The 16,746-nt window shown below is 36.6% G+C and overlaps 1 protein-coding gene and 1 non-coding gene across 5 annotated transcripts in view; one reads left to right on the top strand and one right to left on the bottom strand.

Moving 5' to 3' along the window:
* The window catches only part of SWT1 (SWT1 RNA endoribonuclease homolog), an 82,941-nt gene that overhangs the window by 56,252 nt on the left and 9,943 nt on the right, over positions 1-16,746 (bottom strand). For all 4 annotated transcript variants that reach the window (XM_045838711.1, XM_045838710.1, XM_045838712.1 and 1 more), the window contains exons 5-10: positions 14,305-15,046; positions 8,046-8,105; positions 6,721-6,850; positions 5,676-5,777; positions 5,215-5,403; positions 834-927 (exon numbers count right to left, since the gene is read on the bottom strand). In XM_045838711.1, the coding sequence (XP_045694667.1) occupies positions 834-927; positions 5,215-5,403; positions 5,676-5,777; positions 6,721-6,850; positions 8,046-8,105; positions 14,305-15,046 (1,317 nt within the window). The remainder of the gene's footprint in view (positions 1-833; positions 928-5,214; positions 5,404-5,675; positions 5,778-6,720; positions 6,851-8,045; positions 8,106-14,304; positions 15,047-16,746) is intronic.
* Positions 1,189-1,320, top strand: LOC123818594. Its single transcript, XR_006785663.1, has one exon. It is a non-coding gene; the product is annotated as a small nucleolar RNA SNORA51 (small nucleolar RNA).

The following is a 16,746-nucleotide window of genomic DNA, read 5'->3' as shown; positions in this document are numbered from 1 at the left end:
TTGCCCAGATACTAATTAACCTTCTTGCCTCATAACCAAAAATGTCAGATTTTTATTTCTCAACTATTTCATTGGGATAGTAAACTTATATTGCCTTGATTTTCAAAAGTTTTCTGAATATTACATAAATGAAACTGAAATGAAACTATCTACTTGAGATTCAAATCTTGTTCTTCCATAGCTTACACATAAGAAGGGAGATAGTGTAGCATGGTGAATGTAGTTAATAGTACTCTATTGCATAGTTGAAAATTGTGAAGAAACTAGGTCTCAAAAGTCCTCATCACAAGAAAAAATATTTTTTGTAACTATGTATGGTGATGGATGTATTAACTAGACTTAATTGAGTAATCATATAATACAAAAAAAGTCAGATCATTATGTTGTACACCAGAAACTAATATGCTCTGCCAATTAGACCTCAAAAAGAAAAAAAAAAAAGTAGGAGAGCATTTCAGATCTTGGTCCTTTGCCTATGTCATCAGTTTGGCTCAAATAAACCATTAACATTTAAGAAAAAAATATGAGATATGAGTGAACATGTTCACTGGCAGATTTACAAAGTACTGTATACATGTTTTTGACCCTTGGTATGGTAGATAAAGTATAATTTTTAAAAATTCTTTGGTGCCCTGACCAAGTGGCTCAGTTAGTGTCTATCATCCCACAGACATCGATGCCTCGATGTCTCAGTATCTCAATGTCTCTTTCTCTCTCTATGCCCCTCCTTCTTCTCTAAAATCAATAAACATCCTCAGGTGAAGATATAAAAAAATTCCTTGGTATAATTTTCCATTTTAAAAATAAATAAATAAAATGACCATGAAACTCACGTGCACAGAATAACAAGAGAACTAGGGAATAATTCCTGGTACTGAAGACAGCATTTTAATACTCGATCATCATTGTTCTCATCACTCAATCCATCTGCAAAGTTAGAAAAAGCAATTATCAATAAGTGCACTAGAAATCTGAGTACCATATGAATAATCTAGGCTGTACTTACATACAAAAAACATCTAAAACAAGCAAACGAAAAACCTTTTTAAATAAGAAGAGGAACATAAGACACAGTAAAACAACACCCTGGAAATTTTGGAATAGAACTCAGGTAGCATATAGTTGTGAGTATGAAAAACTGATTAGTCTTCTACTAACATGGATAGGTTATGTCCATCAATAAACTCAGGCCTCCTGGTGCTTACCACAGGCTGTGTTCTTATACTGCCTATACAGAAAGAGGAGGCAGAGTAAACCCACCCCATGTACACCTCAGCCCAGGCCCTTTGCCTGGTCTGTATTGTGAATAGGGAGACATGGGGCGGGGGGGCCCTCAATAAATGTGATCAGTAGGTCAAATGTCAGAGTAGAAACCAAAAGCTATGAATTCTAATCTCAATTCAGTCACTTAGTGATTATTAGTAAATTATGATTACGACGTGCTTAAAATGATCTCAACTTGAAAGAGATCTGTAGAGATCATGAGTAACTCTTCCACCAGCAAGAGAACCACTCTCAAGTGTCTGCTTTTCCTTACTCTCTAACGCAGTAGGACAGGAAAAGGCATTATGGGCCCTAGGCAGAGAACACAAAAAATAACCTCTAACAAATGTTAATCAGTGGCTGACAGGTTGTCCTCTAGCATTCTCCAAGCTTTAAAGCGGGTGGCAAAAGTTTGGTTTTTGTGCAAATAATGCACTGTGCAGAAACAGGACCAAAGACAGTGTTTCTCCTGGGACCTTACACTACCTTCCTCAGAACTCCCAGGGTGCTTGTTAATAATACAGATTGCAGGACCACACTCCCAGACCCACCTCTGGATAACAATCTTTGGACCCTGGACCCAAAGACTGATTTCAGCCCTTGGGGAATCCCTTACACACGACAATTCAAAACATAATGGCCAATGAGCAATATTCCTAGATTATAACTTTTTTTTCCTTCAAATTTTAGCCTGTATTACTTAATCCTCTAAACATTCGAATTAGAAAACTCACTCATTCCTACAATGAATACTTTTACAGGACTGAATCTGTGCCAGGTCACTGTGCTACATAATTGGAGATGTAAAAACAAACTCTTTAGGAGCTCACAATCTCATCGTGAAGTCTGGACAGAACGAAGTTGATCTCAGAGCATGAGCCTGGAAGGTATTTAATTCAATTCTTTCACCAGACAACCAGTGAACCAACCAAACAGACATATATTATTGCAAACAATTTTCCTTATTTTAGCTCACAGAGTAAATACCACAATAATGCAAAGTAGAAAGCTCAAAATCATGAGTTAACTTTAAACAACTCAATTCAGCAGACAAGAGGAGGTTTAAAAGTTATAGTGCACTGCTCTAAAGGTATCAGAGTTCAAAAATATGTTGGATTACTTTTTGTAGGATACACAGGACTGAAAAACACACTTAAAACTACAAGAATATTCATGAAATATTTATTCAACAAATTTTTTTAACATTACATGTCATTAACATTTTTCAAAATATAGTAAGCTCTCATATGTCTATAGAATTACATGTAACCTCTTAGTGAAGTTTCAAATTTTTTGGTGTATAAATGATGCTGTGATGAACATTTTTATACAAACCACTGTAAGCATCTGTGATTATTTCTTTTAGGTGTATTTCTAGAAAGAGAATGATATCTTTAGGCTTCTTGATACACACTGATAAGCTGTTCTCCTAAAAAGTTACTAACTTATATTCCCAAAGCACTAGAGCAATGTAAAGTGTTTCTCGCAGATGTTGAGAAAAAGTAACTTTTTAAATTTAGAGGCAATAAAAAGAAATAAAGAAAAAAGTGAAAGATAAATCTAAAAATTGTTATACATAAGAAATTAACATCATTAAAATTGGTCATCAGACAGGAAACTATATGCAGTGACCAAAGGACTGACTAGCTAGCTGTATTTCTTCCTCTTGTGAATTTCCTATTAATAATAATCTTCATCCATTTAGGGGAAAGGGATATTTAGTTTTTCTAATCAACCTGTATAAGCTTTTCACATAACAAAGACATGAGAATTATAACCTATTTCAAGCCATCAACTATTAAGTACTTTATATATTATCTGACATAGAGAATTACACAAATACTCTATCATTGTACCTATAACCTTATAACTAAAAGCAGTTTCAGTGATTTAACAAAAATAAAATCAAACAGTAAGATTTAAACATTAAAGTGAAACACAGATTTCCAGGAAGACACAGAGAAATTGAAACAACACAGAAATCTGAGACAACTACTGTGATTTATCCTCCTTAATCATCAAAAAACATACACTAAAGAAGTCAAAGCAGCAAAAAAGCACATGAAAATAGAAAAATCAATGGAACACAATAAGCATCTAAAAATAAGAAATGTGCCCTGGCCAGGTAGCTCAGCTGGTTGGAGCATTGTCCCAATGTGCCAAGGTTGCAGGTTCAATTCCCAGTCAGGGCACATACAAATTTCAACCCATGAATGCATAAATAAGTAGAACAACAAATCAATGTTTCCCTCTCTCTCCCTCTCTCAAATCAACTTTAAAAAATAAAAGTAAATAAAAATAAAAAATGTGGCCAAAATAACTATTCTAAAATAAACACTTTAATGCAATTTTCAAAGCTAATCTATTGAAGGAACGTCTATCTAGGACAAATGCTTCATCTCTCTGTGTCTCCATTTTCTCGCCAGTAAGATGAGGCTGATGAAAATGTGTTCCCACAGGACTGTAGGTCTGAATGAGATATCAGCCGTAAAGCATTTGGAAAAAGGTATGGAGAATAATGGCCATAAAAGTGTATGTATTATTATTATAATTATCTATATTATTATGTAATAAAATATAATTTGTATCAACAAACTGAAAAAAGGATGAAAAACAAGCAAAATTTCTGCCACTTTTTAAGGACTAGGGCTTTACTGAAATAATGGCTTGAATTAGGGGTTAATTTCGTTAATTACGTAGTTGTTTAAAAAAATATCTTATCTGTTAGCAGCACATACTGAAGTATATATAGATAAAAATGATACGATGTGATATTTGGAATTTACTTCAAACTACTGCAGACGTTCCAGGAGTTGGGGGAGAATAAAAAAGAGATGAGAGAATAAACAAGAATGGCAAATGTTAGTAATGACTGAAAATGAGTGATAAGTACAAAGGGATTCATTATATTATTCTCTCTCTCCCTGCATTTGATATTTTACATAATAAAAAAAGACCATCTAAGGTGTTCAATTTAATATTTTTAACTCTAGTAAGTGATATTTGTGGTTTTCCTTTAAAAACTCTACAAATCGCATGAAGTTCCTACTCAGAATACATAACTATTATAACTGGAGTATACTGAGAGCTACTAAATATTTAAAAATAGAAGGAATGAACGAATGATGGAAGCTCTTTTTCTTCAAACGCGTGAGACTAAGCAGCTGTGCCAAAATCCCTCTCAGCACTAATACCATAATTATATTCATCTGAGGCTGAATTCTTTCATATCTTACAGTGAATATGGGCACTGCAGATAACATAAATCCATGATATTTAAAACAGCATAAATCTACATATATAAATAATTCTGAATTGAGAGAAACAAAGTTTTAAGGAATTAAATAAATCCTCTAAATGGATATATAAACTCCACAGAGGCAACAGTGTGGCTCGACACACAGTTTTTTTTTTTTCCAAGAAAGTTATATAACACATAAAGAGCATACTTAGGTTCTAAGACCAGAGTGATTTAAAAAGTGAATTAAACTAATATGGAAAAAGATGAAATCAGGAGAAAATCTATAGACCTTTATTATAAAAACACCTCCTTGTTACAGAATCTGACAAACTAGAGGAAAACAATGTCTGCCTCTGCACTACAGTCACTACATGTAGTGATGGATTAGAAACTTAGATCATTTATGGGTCTCGTCACTCAATGGCGGTATTTTGAAAAAGAATCCAATGTAGTGTTATCATATACAACTACGCACACAGAACTATAGTCAGTATCTGTGAAATACAGACGTGAAGTCTAGGAGAAACATAAAAATAAAAACCAAAAACCCCCAAACCAAGCCTTATAGAATACCCCAACCCATCACTATGACCTGCCATTTCACATTTCAATGGTTATAAATTTTCCATAAGTTTTTTATCATTTCCCTCCAATGAGTCAGTACCCAAACAAATCTTAATCAGGAAGCACAGCAGGAGAACAATACTTACAAAGTTTCTGAGATGCAAGTTGTATGGACTGACCCCATAGTTTTTTATCTTGATCTCTGAGACTGTCATTGATAAAACGGACCGCAGGTACGGCTTTGTGCTGGGCATATTTCAGTAGTTTTCCTGCCTTCATACGATCTAGCTCTTGTACCACAACCCAGGGAATTATTAACACGAGCCTGTCAAAGCCTAAAAAATAAATAAGATGTCTCAGAAGTTAACAAATATCTAGAGCTACTAAATCTAACTGATGTTGGAAAATTGAGTTATAAAGTAAGTAATTCAAAATCTAAAGGAAGAGATAATACATACAAAATGAAAATTAAAACCAGATGTGTCACAAGAATGTCACAACAATAAATATTATTGGAGATCAAAGAAGGTCAGCTTAGATAGCTAGGTTGACCTCTGAAGGCTATTTTATTTTCTCAATCCATTATACAAACATATTTTATAAGTACCTGGGATTTCTGTTGTCTTCAAAATTCTAACAAATTTGAGATGATTCATCAGAATATTTGTATCAATAACAATTAGAAGTTGTTTGTCTGAAGCTGTATTTGCTAAAGAAAAAGAGCAAAGTTAAGATTTCATGACACTGAGTAATAGACTTCTTTCATAACTAAATTTTGACATGATACAACTTTAATAGCACTCTTAAGAAAAGAGAGTCCTTCAGACAACAAAAACAAAAATGCATTTACTCCTGTTCCTAAGTGAAAGAACAGTAATAATTAATTACCCACCAGCAGAATATTATGAATTGCTCACCAATGGATTTAAATCATAAACTGACTTTTCCCAGCAGTAAACTATGTTGCCAAACTGTCTTGCCTCACTGGTAGTTGTGCACTTAGGAATTATAAGCTAATTTTAATATACTCTGAGTGAAATATGATTGAAAAGAAAAATATATGTAAAAGAGAGAAAACAGGTAATACTAGCACCATTATTTTATGGTACCATTGCGAGAATCAGGTTAATGCACATGAAAACAGTAAACTGAAAAATTCAGTGTGAATATAATGCAGCATTACTATTCTTATAAATACAATTCAAAATACTATACTAGCAGATTTTGGATAATATCTATCATTATCTTCTCCCATTAGTAAGAATGATCAAATTTTTTTTATATAAATGAGAAATCCAGGCATATAATACCTTTGAGCAATTTGCATTATTTCTGATCAGTGGTTTGGTTAGTTGAAATTGTTAAAAGCGATGATTAAAAGCAGAAACAAAAGACAACTCATAACTCTGATTACTGCCCCTTGGCAAAAAGAAAAACAGAAAATATGTCTGCCTAATAATGTAATATATAAAAACAAATGATGATAAGACAAATATATAGCTACTCCTATAGCTAAAATACACCAAACTTTATTATTTCCAATGAGCACATTTTAACCTTCTTCTAAATATCATAAACACTGCATGTTGACACATTCATTCTTAAGAAAGCACAGGACACCCTAGACATTGTCATGTGCAAACAGAGTATACCAGCAGAGCAATGCACATCGTCTTCCACCAAGTCGATCTCCATACTGGACAGCTCTCCAGGAGGGGGAACCACAGGCAAGTCCACACTTTTCCCCACACGTGCAGCGTGAAGCTCTTCCACTATCTGCATCTAGATTGAAAAAGACCCGCAGTAAAATATTGTTCAGTTCTTTAGTCTGAAGATTAATAAGAAGAAAGCAATTAAGTGAAACAGTTTGTGGAAAGAAAAATATTTACAAAAATATTTTGGCAGCATGGTAAAAGAATACAGATTTATAAACATACACAGTGTTTTTAAAGCTCTTCTCTTATTACTTTAGTAACCTTAGCCAAGCAAATTATTTAACTACCCTGGGTCTCAGTTTGTTCATCTACAAAATAGAAATGTTAGACATGCTTTCCTAGCAGTATTTTGTGAGGATTAAATGAAATTATGAGATACTGTGAAGCTCCTCGCACAGAGACTAGTGTGCAGTTATAGACCTTCAAATTAAATTAATCCTCATCCCCACCCTCACTTCACAGTAGTTTAGGAGCCAAATATATTTTTATCTGGATAATAAGTGTTCTTATTGAGATTTCTAAAGTTGTTTATGAACCATCAAAAACTCAAATCCAAATCTAGCTTTAAAGCAGAGGTGAGAAATCTTTCTTCTATCAAGGGCACATACCCACAAAACAGAAAAATACAACTGACTATCACAAATAAAAACCTGTCACAATCAATATGGTTTTAAAGTCTTCTGAAAAATAGAAAAATACAAAGTATTCTATAAGTCTAATTTTAATTCAGGACCAGTGAACATAAAATTCTATGCCATAATTCTATGAGGATCAATCAAGAGATTCTAGCTGGGAAATGAATGATGCAGCAGGTAAAAAAATATAACACACACACACACACACACACATTCTCTCTCTCTCTTTCTCTCTCTCGCCTTCATTGAATAATATTCTCATCTTATTGCTGATTAGAAAAAAATGGGCCAAAAAACATATTAGTATCAAGCTGCATTTTGGCAAGTCCAGGCACAAGTGTGCAAATGCCTGACAACATTAAATCAAAATTTATGTAACTTGTGGGCCATGCGCTCCATGCTCATCAAAACATATAAGAAACAAAGGCAGAAAGGTGATCAGGTAAATGTAAGTACTTTTCCAAATAGTTTTTCATGACCTAATAAAACTTAAGTATTGATTTAAGTAGAGATATCGGTGTTATTTTCATATTACCAAGGTTTTTAAAGTCATTATTTTTATTGAAATGGGAACTGTTTGACTTAATTTCATTAACAATATTCAACATAAATAAGTATAGCATTAACCTCTTCATCTGTATCTTGAATAATTTCATATGACACTGAAGAGCATCGTGCTTCAAAAATCTGAAAAGAAAAGTGATTTTATTAGTTTAGAATGAAGCATACAGCCACTGCGAGGTCGTTCAACCTTGGCAGTATGGACACTGTGGTCGATAATTCTTTGTGCTGGGGCTGTTCCGTGCACTGTAGGATGCTCAGCAGTATCTCTGGCCTCAATCCACTAGAAACCAGTAGCACACCCCCCTCCCAATCTTCACAATCAAAAATGCCTCTATCAAATCTATGCCAAATGCCCCTGAAGGGGGTGAAATTCCCCCCAGAGGAGAAATTGCCCCTTGACTAGAGAAGCCTCATTCTTTTAAGTCATGAAACATAATACATAGTCTTTAGGGTTTACTCATTCACATATTCCTAAAAATACTCATATTCTAAGAATGAAACTACTGCACATGCCTCCCTAAGAAATAGAGAGAACCATGCAAAGGCAAACGAGCTGGTCTTTGGTGCTGGGAAATTCGCCCCCAGGAGTAACTGGGCCATTTCTAAAAGTGAAATGACATGACAACAAAGGGACCTTGATGATTATAATATAACTGAGGGGGAAAGGCTGAGAAATGTATAGTTATACTGTCTTCTGACAGAGTTTGAAAATCTCTCTACTAATCCAGTTTTTCACTGGCACTTTTGCTGAATGGATGAGACCTGCCTGGCCCTCTGTACAGATAACAGGGAACTCAGCAAAAGCCACTACTGAACCAAATCATCTTCTGAGAACTCTCCAAGATAACACCAAGCTCACATGCATATTCTAGGAAGCTATATAGGGTATAAATTACATTGCTCTATTGGGAATTCAATTTCCACCCTAACTTCCCAACACCAATCTTCACACGATATAAAACTATACGTATCTCACACATAGGCCTGTTATAGCTTTACCATTCCAGGATTTGGGATTTTACATTCCCTTCTCCACCTGACATTAAATGTCACTAGATCTTTAAGGTTTTCTTCAACTAAGAAATGCCTAGAGAGCTATAGATTATTATCAGAACTCCCTACAACTCTTGACATTCAAAGTCTTCTTACTCTTTTTGCTTAGGTCAGTACAACTCTATACTTTCTTGGACCACAGGCCACTTCCAATGACTTCAATAAATTTTTTATCACCCCAAGATTCAGAAAAGTTCATCCCTATTAAAAAAAGTCTTAGTGGGCATTTAATTGCCTTTCCCTACCATGCTTCATTAAATACCTGGACTGGGATAAAGCCTGAGGATGACAAAGGGAATATTAGTAACAAGGGTAACAATGGTCTTATCTGTTGGAGTGATTCAAAACTGGGAACCTGATTATGCCACCTCCTTCATTACATTTCAGTGGCTCCGCACCACTTACAGGATACAAGATAAAACTTTTCTCATGGAATACAAAATAATCCCTTGTCTAGACCCTGGCTTCCTCTCCTCCTTCCCCTCCAACAGACTCTCTACACATCTCAACTGGAGTGCCCACGTCCGCCCTTGCCATGAAACTTTATAGCTCCGTGCCACTGCACACACCGGGCCTCCACCCTGGCAGGCCAGCACTTCCGGTCCTGGCTCTCTTCACCCTTGAATGCCAAGCCAAAGAATCTCCACCTTCGTGAGCCCTTCCTCAAGTTACCCCCAAATTTATCCTGACACCAGCCCAACTCTTAGAGCTCTGATACTTACTTCACTGCACTGCAATTGTATTTGCTTACTAATCTGCCTCCCTGCAAACTTCTTGAGGGTAAAGATCATCTTCTTCACTTAGAAACGTATCTGATATATGACAGGTACTTTTAATTAATGTTTGATAAACTGATGAACTCCTACCTCACAGACTTATAAGTACTGAGTTTGAAAAAGTGGCACGAAAGCCATGGTTTCTAGAACCCTAACTTGCAATACTGGGAGTGGGAGCAGTCCGAGAGAGGTCTGTATCACGGGGCTGTAAGGCCTCGGCAACAAAAGCAGTTATTTTCACTTAGGAAGGCACAATGGGACTATTAAATCCAGAAACCACAGTTATTTCCTTGTAAAGTACAATAATTATTTTAGGGAAATAGTCATCTGTTGAAAATTTGTGAGGAAAAAAGAACTAACATAATATTAAGATGATTCTCTACCATCTACCACGGGCTGAAGATAATATGCCTGAGATGAGAACAATATTCACCGGCTGTGCCTGTGTCTAAATGACTTGGTCAGATAAGGCTGCTATCAAAGGAACAGTTTATAAAGAGCTTTAACTCCAGTAACTGACAAGTAATCATGCAAAAACTTCTTCCCCTACAACTTAATATTCATGCTCTGTACTTCTTTAGGCTTGTGCAGTAATTCTGAAGAGATCAAAAGTAGACATAAGAAGCACACAGGCTTTTTCATACTGTTCCTTAGATGTGCAGCCCAGGGGACCACAAAGCAGTGATGGTCACTGAACACACTGGCAAGCTCAGCTTCCTTTCTTTTACTTTATTCTAGGAAACTGGTTATAACACAAGAAGTCTGGAGGTTTCTCCTCTAAGAAAGCAATAAAGATTTCTGGTCACGAAGTCAGTATAGGTGAACATGGTACTTGCCTCCTCCCACAACCACATCAAAATTACAACTAAACAATAGAACAGTAATCATTCAGAACCACCTGAAATCTGGCTGAATGGAAGTCCTACAACTAGAGAATTAAAGAAGCCACACGGAGACTGGTAGAAGGGGCGGAGATGTGCAATCGGCTGGTCCCACACCTACGAGTGCTGGGGGAAAAAATTGGGAGGGATATCTTAGCTGCGAAGGTTCCCTCTGAGAAGTGAGGGGTCTCAGCCCCACATCAGGCCCCCCAGCCCTGCATTCCAGCACCAGAAAAAGAAGCCCCCTCGCTGTAAAGACAAGCAGCAACTGAGGCTGAGGGAGAGGAAGGCTTCTGGAGTCCCAGGCAGTTCTTTTTAAAGGGCCCATGCATAGACTTACTCAGATTCACTCCCTCAGAACTCCAGTGCAGAGGCAGCAGCTGCAAAGGCACCCGAGACATATGGGGAAGAACTGAACTGTCCAGCATCGGGCGAGAACTGGGGAGGCAGTTTTCTCCCAGACAGAAGTGCTGGTAGAGGCTACTGTTCCTTTGATGAGCCCTCACCCCAAACAGCCTGCAGGCAGGTACCGTATCTGAGACTCCATCAACTTAGCTCATAGTGTTTGCCCCACTCTGGAGATTCCTTGAGGCCCTGCTCCACCTACTTTCGGCGCCAACAAGCTATTTCCAGTGAATTCTCCATAAAAATGGCCTGTCTCGTCTCATGCCTCAGATTTTCCTAAAATCTCTTCAACAAGCACAGCATCTAACCTCAGCAAGTCCCGTACCTCTCACTTACCAGTAAGTGGTCCTAGGCCTGGTCCTAGCAGCAGCCAGCCTTGGTTCACAGACAGCTTGGCCTTGCCTGGACACCTCTCAGCCCAACATAAGTAGCAGCCATCTGCAGATCACTCTGCCTCTCATGGTGGCTGGCCCCAGGCAGAGGTGGCTGACCTTATCCTGCACTTTTTGGGGGGCACCCGAGCCAGTGCACCCAGTGGACAGCTTCAGACCACACTGAAACACAACCACCCCACAAGTGACACACTCAAGGGGTAAATTCAGCAGCCACCAGAGCCCTGTTGAAGTAAGTCCTGCTTTGTGGGGTGGGCCCCAGCATGACTGATCCTCAGTCAATGGTCACAGCCAGTCCTTGTAGCTGATCAGCCTGGGGGTAAATCCCTCCCACTAACAGTCCAACAGCAGTCAAGGCTCAACTACAAGAGGAGGTGTACACAGCCCATATGGGGGGCACACCTCAAGCGCCCAGCTCAGGTGAACAGGGAGGCTATGCCACTGGACCCTACAGGACACCTACTATATTAGGACACGCTACCAAGCCTGGGAGATACAGCAGCTCTACCTACTATATAGAAACAAACACAAGGAGGCTCCCAAATTGAGGAGACAAGGAAACATGGCCCAAATGAAAGAAAACAGATCACCAGAAAAAGAACTAAACAAAACAGAGACAAACAATCCACCTGCTGCAGAGTTCAAAACACTGGTTATAAGAATTCTCAATGAGCTTAGTGAGAACCTCAACAGCTTAAAATAGATCCACTCAGAAATGAAGGATACACTAATTAAAATAAAGAACAATCTATAGGAATCAACAGTAGAGTGGATGAAACCAAAAATCAAATCAGCAATTTGAAATATAAGGAAGCTAAAAACCACCAATGTTCAGAACAGCAAAAACAAAAAAGAATCCAAAAAATGAGGACAGTGTAAGGAGCCTCTGGGATAACTTCAAGCACACCAACATTCAAATCATAGGGGTGCCAGAAGGAGAAGAGGGAGAGCAAGAAATTAGAAACATATTTGAAACAATAATGACAGAAAATTTCACTAACTTGGTGAAGGAAATACACATACAAGTCCAGGAAGTGCAGAGTCCTAAACCCAAAGATGAACCCAAAGAGGCCCACACCAAGACACACCGTAATTAAAATTGGAAAAGTTAAAAGACAAAGAGAGAGTCCTAAAAAGAACAAGAGAAAAACAATTAGTTATCTACAAAGGAGCCTTCATAAGACTGTCAGCTGATTTCTCAACAAAAACTTTGCAGGCCAGAGGGGAATGGCAAGAAATACTCAGTGATATGAAGCAGGAACCTACATCGCTCTACCCAGCAAAGCTATCATTTAGAATAAAAGGACAGATAAGAGCTTCCCAGACAAGAAAAAGCTAAAGAAGTTCATCATCACCAAACCAGTATTACATGAAATGTTAAAAGAGTTTTCTTTAAAAAGAAAAAAAAAGATAAAAATTTTAATGATAAAATGGCAACAAATACAGATCTATCAAAAACTGAATCTAAAAAACAGAACAGGCAGAACAGAAGCAGGGTCATAGATACAAAGCACATTTTGATGGTTGCCATATGGGAGGGGAGTTGGGGAAGGTGGGTGAAAATGATGAAGGGATTAAGAAGCACAAGGTAGTTGTTACAGAACAGTCATGAGGATGTGAAGTACGGCATAAAAAATATAGTCAATAACATTCTAACAACTATGTATGCAGTTGGGGTGATCACTTAGTTATGTAATGTCTAATCACTGGGGTATACACCTAAAACTAATATGATAATCTGTGTCAACTGCAATTGAAAATAAAAATGATATATAAAAATTTAAAAAAAGGAAAGCAAAACAAGAACAAACTCAATTCTTTTCCTCTTTGGAACCCTTCCAGTACACTGAATGAACAGCTCTCTCTGTCTCAAGCTCTTCTGGCCTCCTTAGTTATTATCCCTCCATTTTAAAGTACCATAGCAAGTGCTTTACCACTGCAATCTATAGTCCCGACAGCTAAAAGCAGGTAAACTCAACCACTCCCATTTATAAGCAGTCTCCAAATTTCAAAATTCTGAGGTTCTAAAATTCTAGAAGTTTTCTTAAAGGTAAATAATTTTGCTATAGAGAACAGGTTCTCAAACTAGTGCCAATCTATTCCAATTACTTAAAAAGAAAACAGCTGCGCTGTGCTCTCTAGCCTGCATCTCTGCACACGCAGTTAGTTCCCTTTGCCTGGAACATCCCTCCCTCTCCCATCCCACCTCACCTCATCTCACCTCCCCCCAACTAGTTCCCATTCATTCCTTAGTTCTCAGTTTAAATGTAACCCCATCTTGGTAAACCTTCAATCTCCCCACAGTGTACCAAGGCTACATTCATTGTCTGCTGTGAATTCCCATATTAAGTCTAAGTACTTATCAGACTTAGGTGAGTGTTGTGCATCTTCTCACATGCATGAGCTCCTGAATAGAGAGGTGTGTCCCTTCTAGTTTATCGAAATGCCTGGCACAGAGTGGCACCTAAAAAATAACTTGCTGAAATAATAATAATAATAAGCTATTCAGAAGACTAAAACCTGGGTGTTCCACAGTACCCGGGGTCAAAGAAGAGCCTAGAAGACTGCCACTGTGCCTTTTGTAAAGGACTACCTGTAACTGCGTCCTGCTACATTTTTACCCATTCTCTTCTTTTATGGATCCTTGATAGGTGCCAGGATACCTTCCTAAGGAAGTTGGAATTGAAGGGGTAAAATAAAGAAACCAGTACATATCTTCCTGACTAAATTTATACCAGCCCTCTATGATTATTATCAGTAATGGGAACTATATTAGTCTCTGCTAAAACCTAGTCTGTATTTTACAATACTTTACCTGGGTCAGGTTTTCACTTGAAGTTGAATCATTACTTTCTTGATGCTCATGATGAGATTTTCCTCTCCACTCATGAACCATATGCTTATAAGTAGAATCTGAAAATAAATGTTTACTTTTGTGCCTCATCAAATTTGATGGACCCTGAAAGCTTTCCAGGCGCCCTTTTTTCTTCTGCTTAGTTCTTGACTTGCTGGAATCTGAAAGGAAAACATTTTCTTCTACAAGTTTCTGATGGGGATCGTGAGATTTTACTGGAATTTTGAAACTGACTTTCCTTCTTCTGGAGTCACAGGGTTCTTTAATTATCTTGTTGGAATTATAATCCTGAGAAAATTGAATTCTCTTGCCTTTTTCCACAGCACGTTTTTCAGAACTGTCTCTATATTTACTGTGCCTTTCTTTCCTAGGCTCCTTCATCTTCTCCCTCTGAGCAAGTACACGAGGCCACGCTCTTTCACCGGCCTGGCCTTCGGCTTCAGGTTTCACATCTTTGGCAATTTTAGAACTGCTATGGTTTTTACTTCCATGGTCAAGGTTACTCCTAACATTTGTCGGTTTAATATCTTTCACTTTCAAATCTACACATTTACTCTTATGTCTTTTAGCTCCACCTGAAGAATGACTTTGTGAAATAATTTGATTATCATTAGAATATGATGCTTCTTTGAGTGTAACAGGTCCTTGGGATGACGAAGTGAGTTTTGGTCTCTTTCTTGGAATGTCAGGGTCTACATTTGGCCTGTAAAGCAACATAGAAACCCAGGTTACATTACAATTTACACTGTACCATTTTAGTTAGGAAAGGATAGAACTAGCCTGACGCAAACTTCCTAAAAAGTGGAAATGACTACATTAAGAATGAAATGAAAAGGATTATTCCATTTGTGGAATAATCCTTTATTATTCCATTTAGAATACTTGGTTTGCTATTTGGGGGAAACAACAAAAACAAATTTATAGCTTTGTAAAATATCAGACACTTAGATTAAACACTTAAGTGCAAAATAATTACTATTATAATAATTGCTATATTTCATACCAAACCCTTAAAAACCACAGGGGAAAAAAGAGAATATTTATTTAATTTTTTAACAGAGAGCTTCCTAAATTTAAAAGCTGCGGGAAAAATCACAAGAGAAAGTAATAAATGTAAATGACCATTTACTTTCAAACTTTAGCATATTAACCTTTTGCATAGCATAAAAAAAATTCAAAGAACTGGGAAATGGCATTTTATATATGTGTATGTATTTATATATATACATGTACATATGACAGCTTATTAGCCTTATTAAATAAAATGCACATCAAAAAGCATAGCAAAAATTTGTTAGCATTAACAAATTTTAAGAACTGGGAAATGGCATTTTATATGTGTGTGTGTATATATACATATACACATATATATATGATAGCTTATTAGCCTGATTATATAAAAAGCACATCAACAAGTCCTAAGACTCCAGAATATCCCGTAAACAGAAAATTAATGAAAAAGGGAAAGCTAATAAACATTCAAAGAAATAAATCTCACTTCCGTACTAATTATAAAATGCTCATTACAACATACCATTTTTCTATCAAATTAGCAAAGATTCTTAAATAACATATATCGGCAAGTTGTAAAATGGATCCCCTCTCATTTGTTGCTAGTGGAAATGTAAAATCATTACAGTTGCACAAAGGAATTTGAAATTATAATTAAGAATTCTAAAAAGTTCATATTCTCCCTGGCTGGCGTAGCTCAGTGGATTGAGCGCGGGCTGGGAACCAAAGTGTCCCAGGTTCGATTCCCAGCCAGGGTACATTCCTGGGTTGCAGGCCATAACCCCCAGCAACCGTACATTGATGTTTCTCTCTCTCTCTCTCTCTCTCTCTCTCTCTCTCCCCCTTCCCTCTCTAAAAAAAAAAAATAAAATAAATAAATAAAATATTTAAAAAAAAAAAAGTTCATATTCTTTGACTTCTCAGTAATTCCCATTTTAGAATATCAAGGTGAAAAAATAAATAAACCAAAAAAAAAGATTCAATTCAGGATTACTTTTAGCAGCAAAAACTCAAGTACAAGGTAAATTGTAAAAAATTTTGAAATGACTAAGAACCATTTTATCAATTATAAGAAAATATCATAGTCATTTTAAATGATCTTTTGAAAAGTTTTCAATGATATAAAACATACTGACATACTATTAAGCAAAAAACAATCAGGGCATAAATCTGTATACATAATGGGGTCTCAACAATTTAAATAAACATAGTAAAAAGGTCAGAAACAAATTTGCTAAAAATATTAGAAGATGCAATAGCTACAGGTGATAGTAATATTCTCCTGCTTAATAAACGTAGATAATACTAGTTTGTAGTCAGAAAGAAAGGGGAAAAAATTTCCACATAACACAATCCATTAATTTATATTAATAAATCCTAGAGCACTTTCCA

This window comes from Phyllostomus hastatus, unplaced genomic scaffold (genome assembly GCF_019186645.2).
Source record: "Phyllostomus hastatus isolate PE091 unplaced genomic scaffold, TTU_PhHast_1.1 phas_contig_283, whole genome shotgun sequence".
Classification (NCBI taxonomy): Eukaryota; Metazoa; Chordata; class Mammalia; order Chiroptera; family Phyllostomidae; genus Phyllostomus; species Phyllostomus hastatus.
The sequence above is the reverse complement of the archived record's forward strand: the minus strand, read 5'-3'. Positions and strand labels throughout refer to the sequence as shown.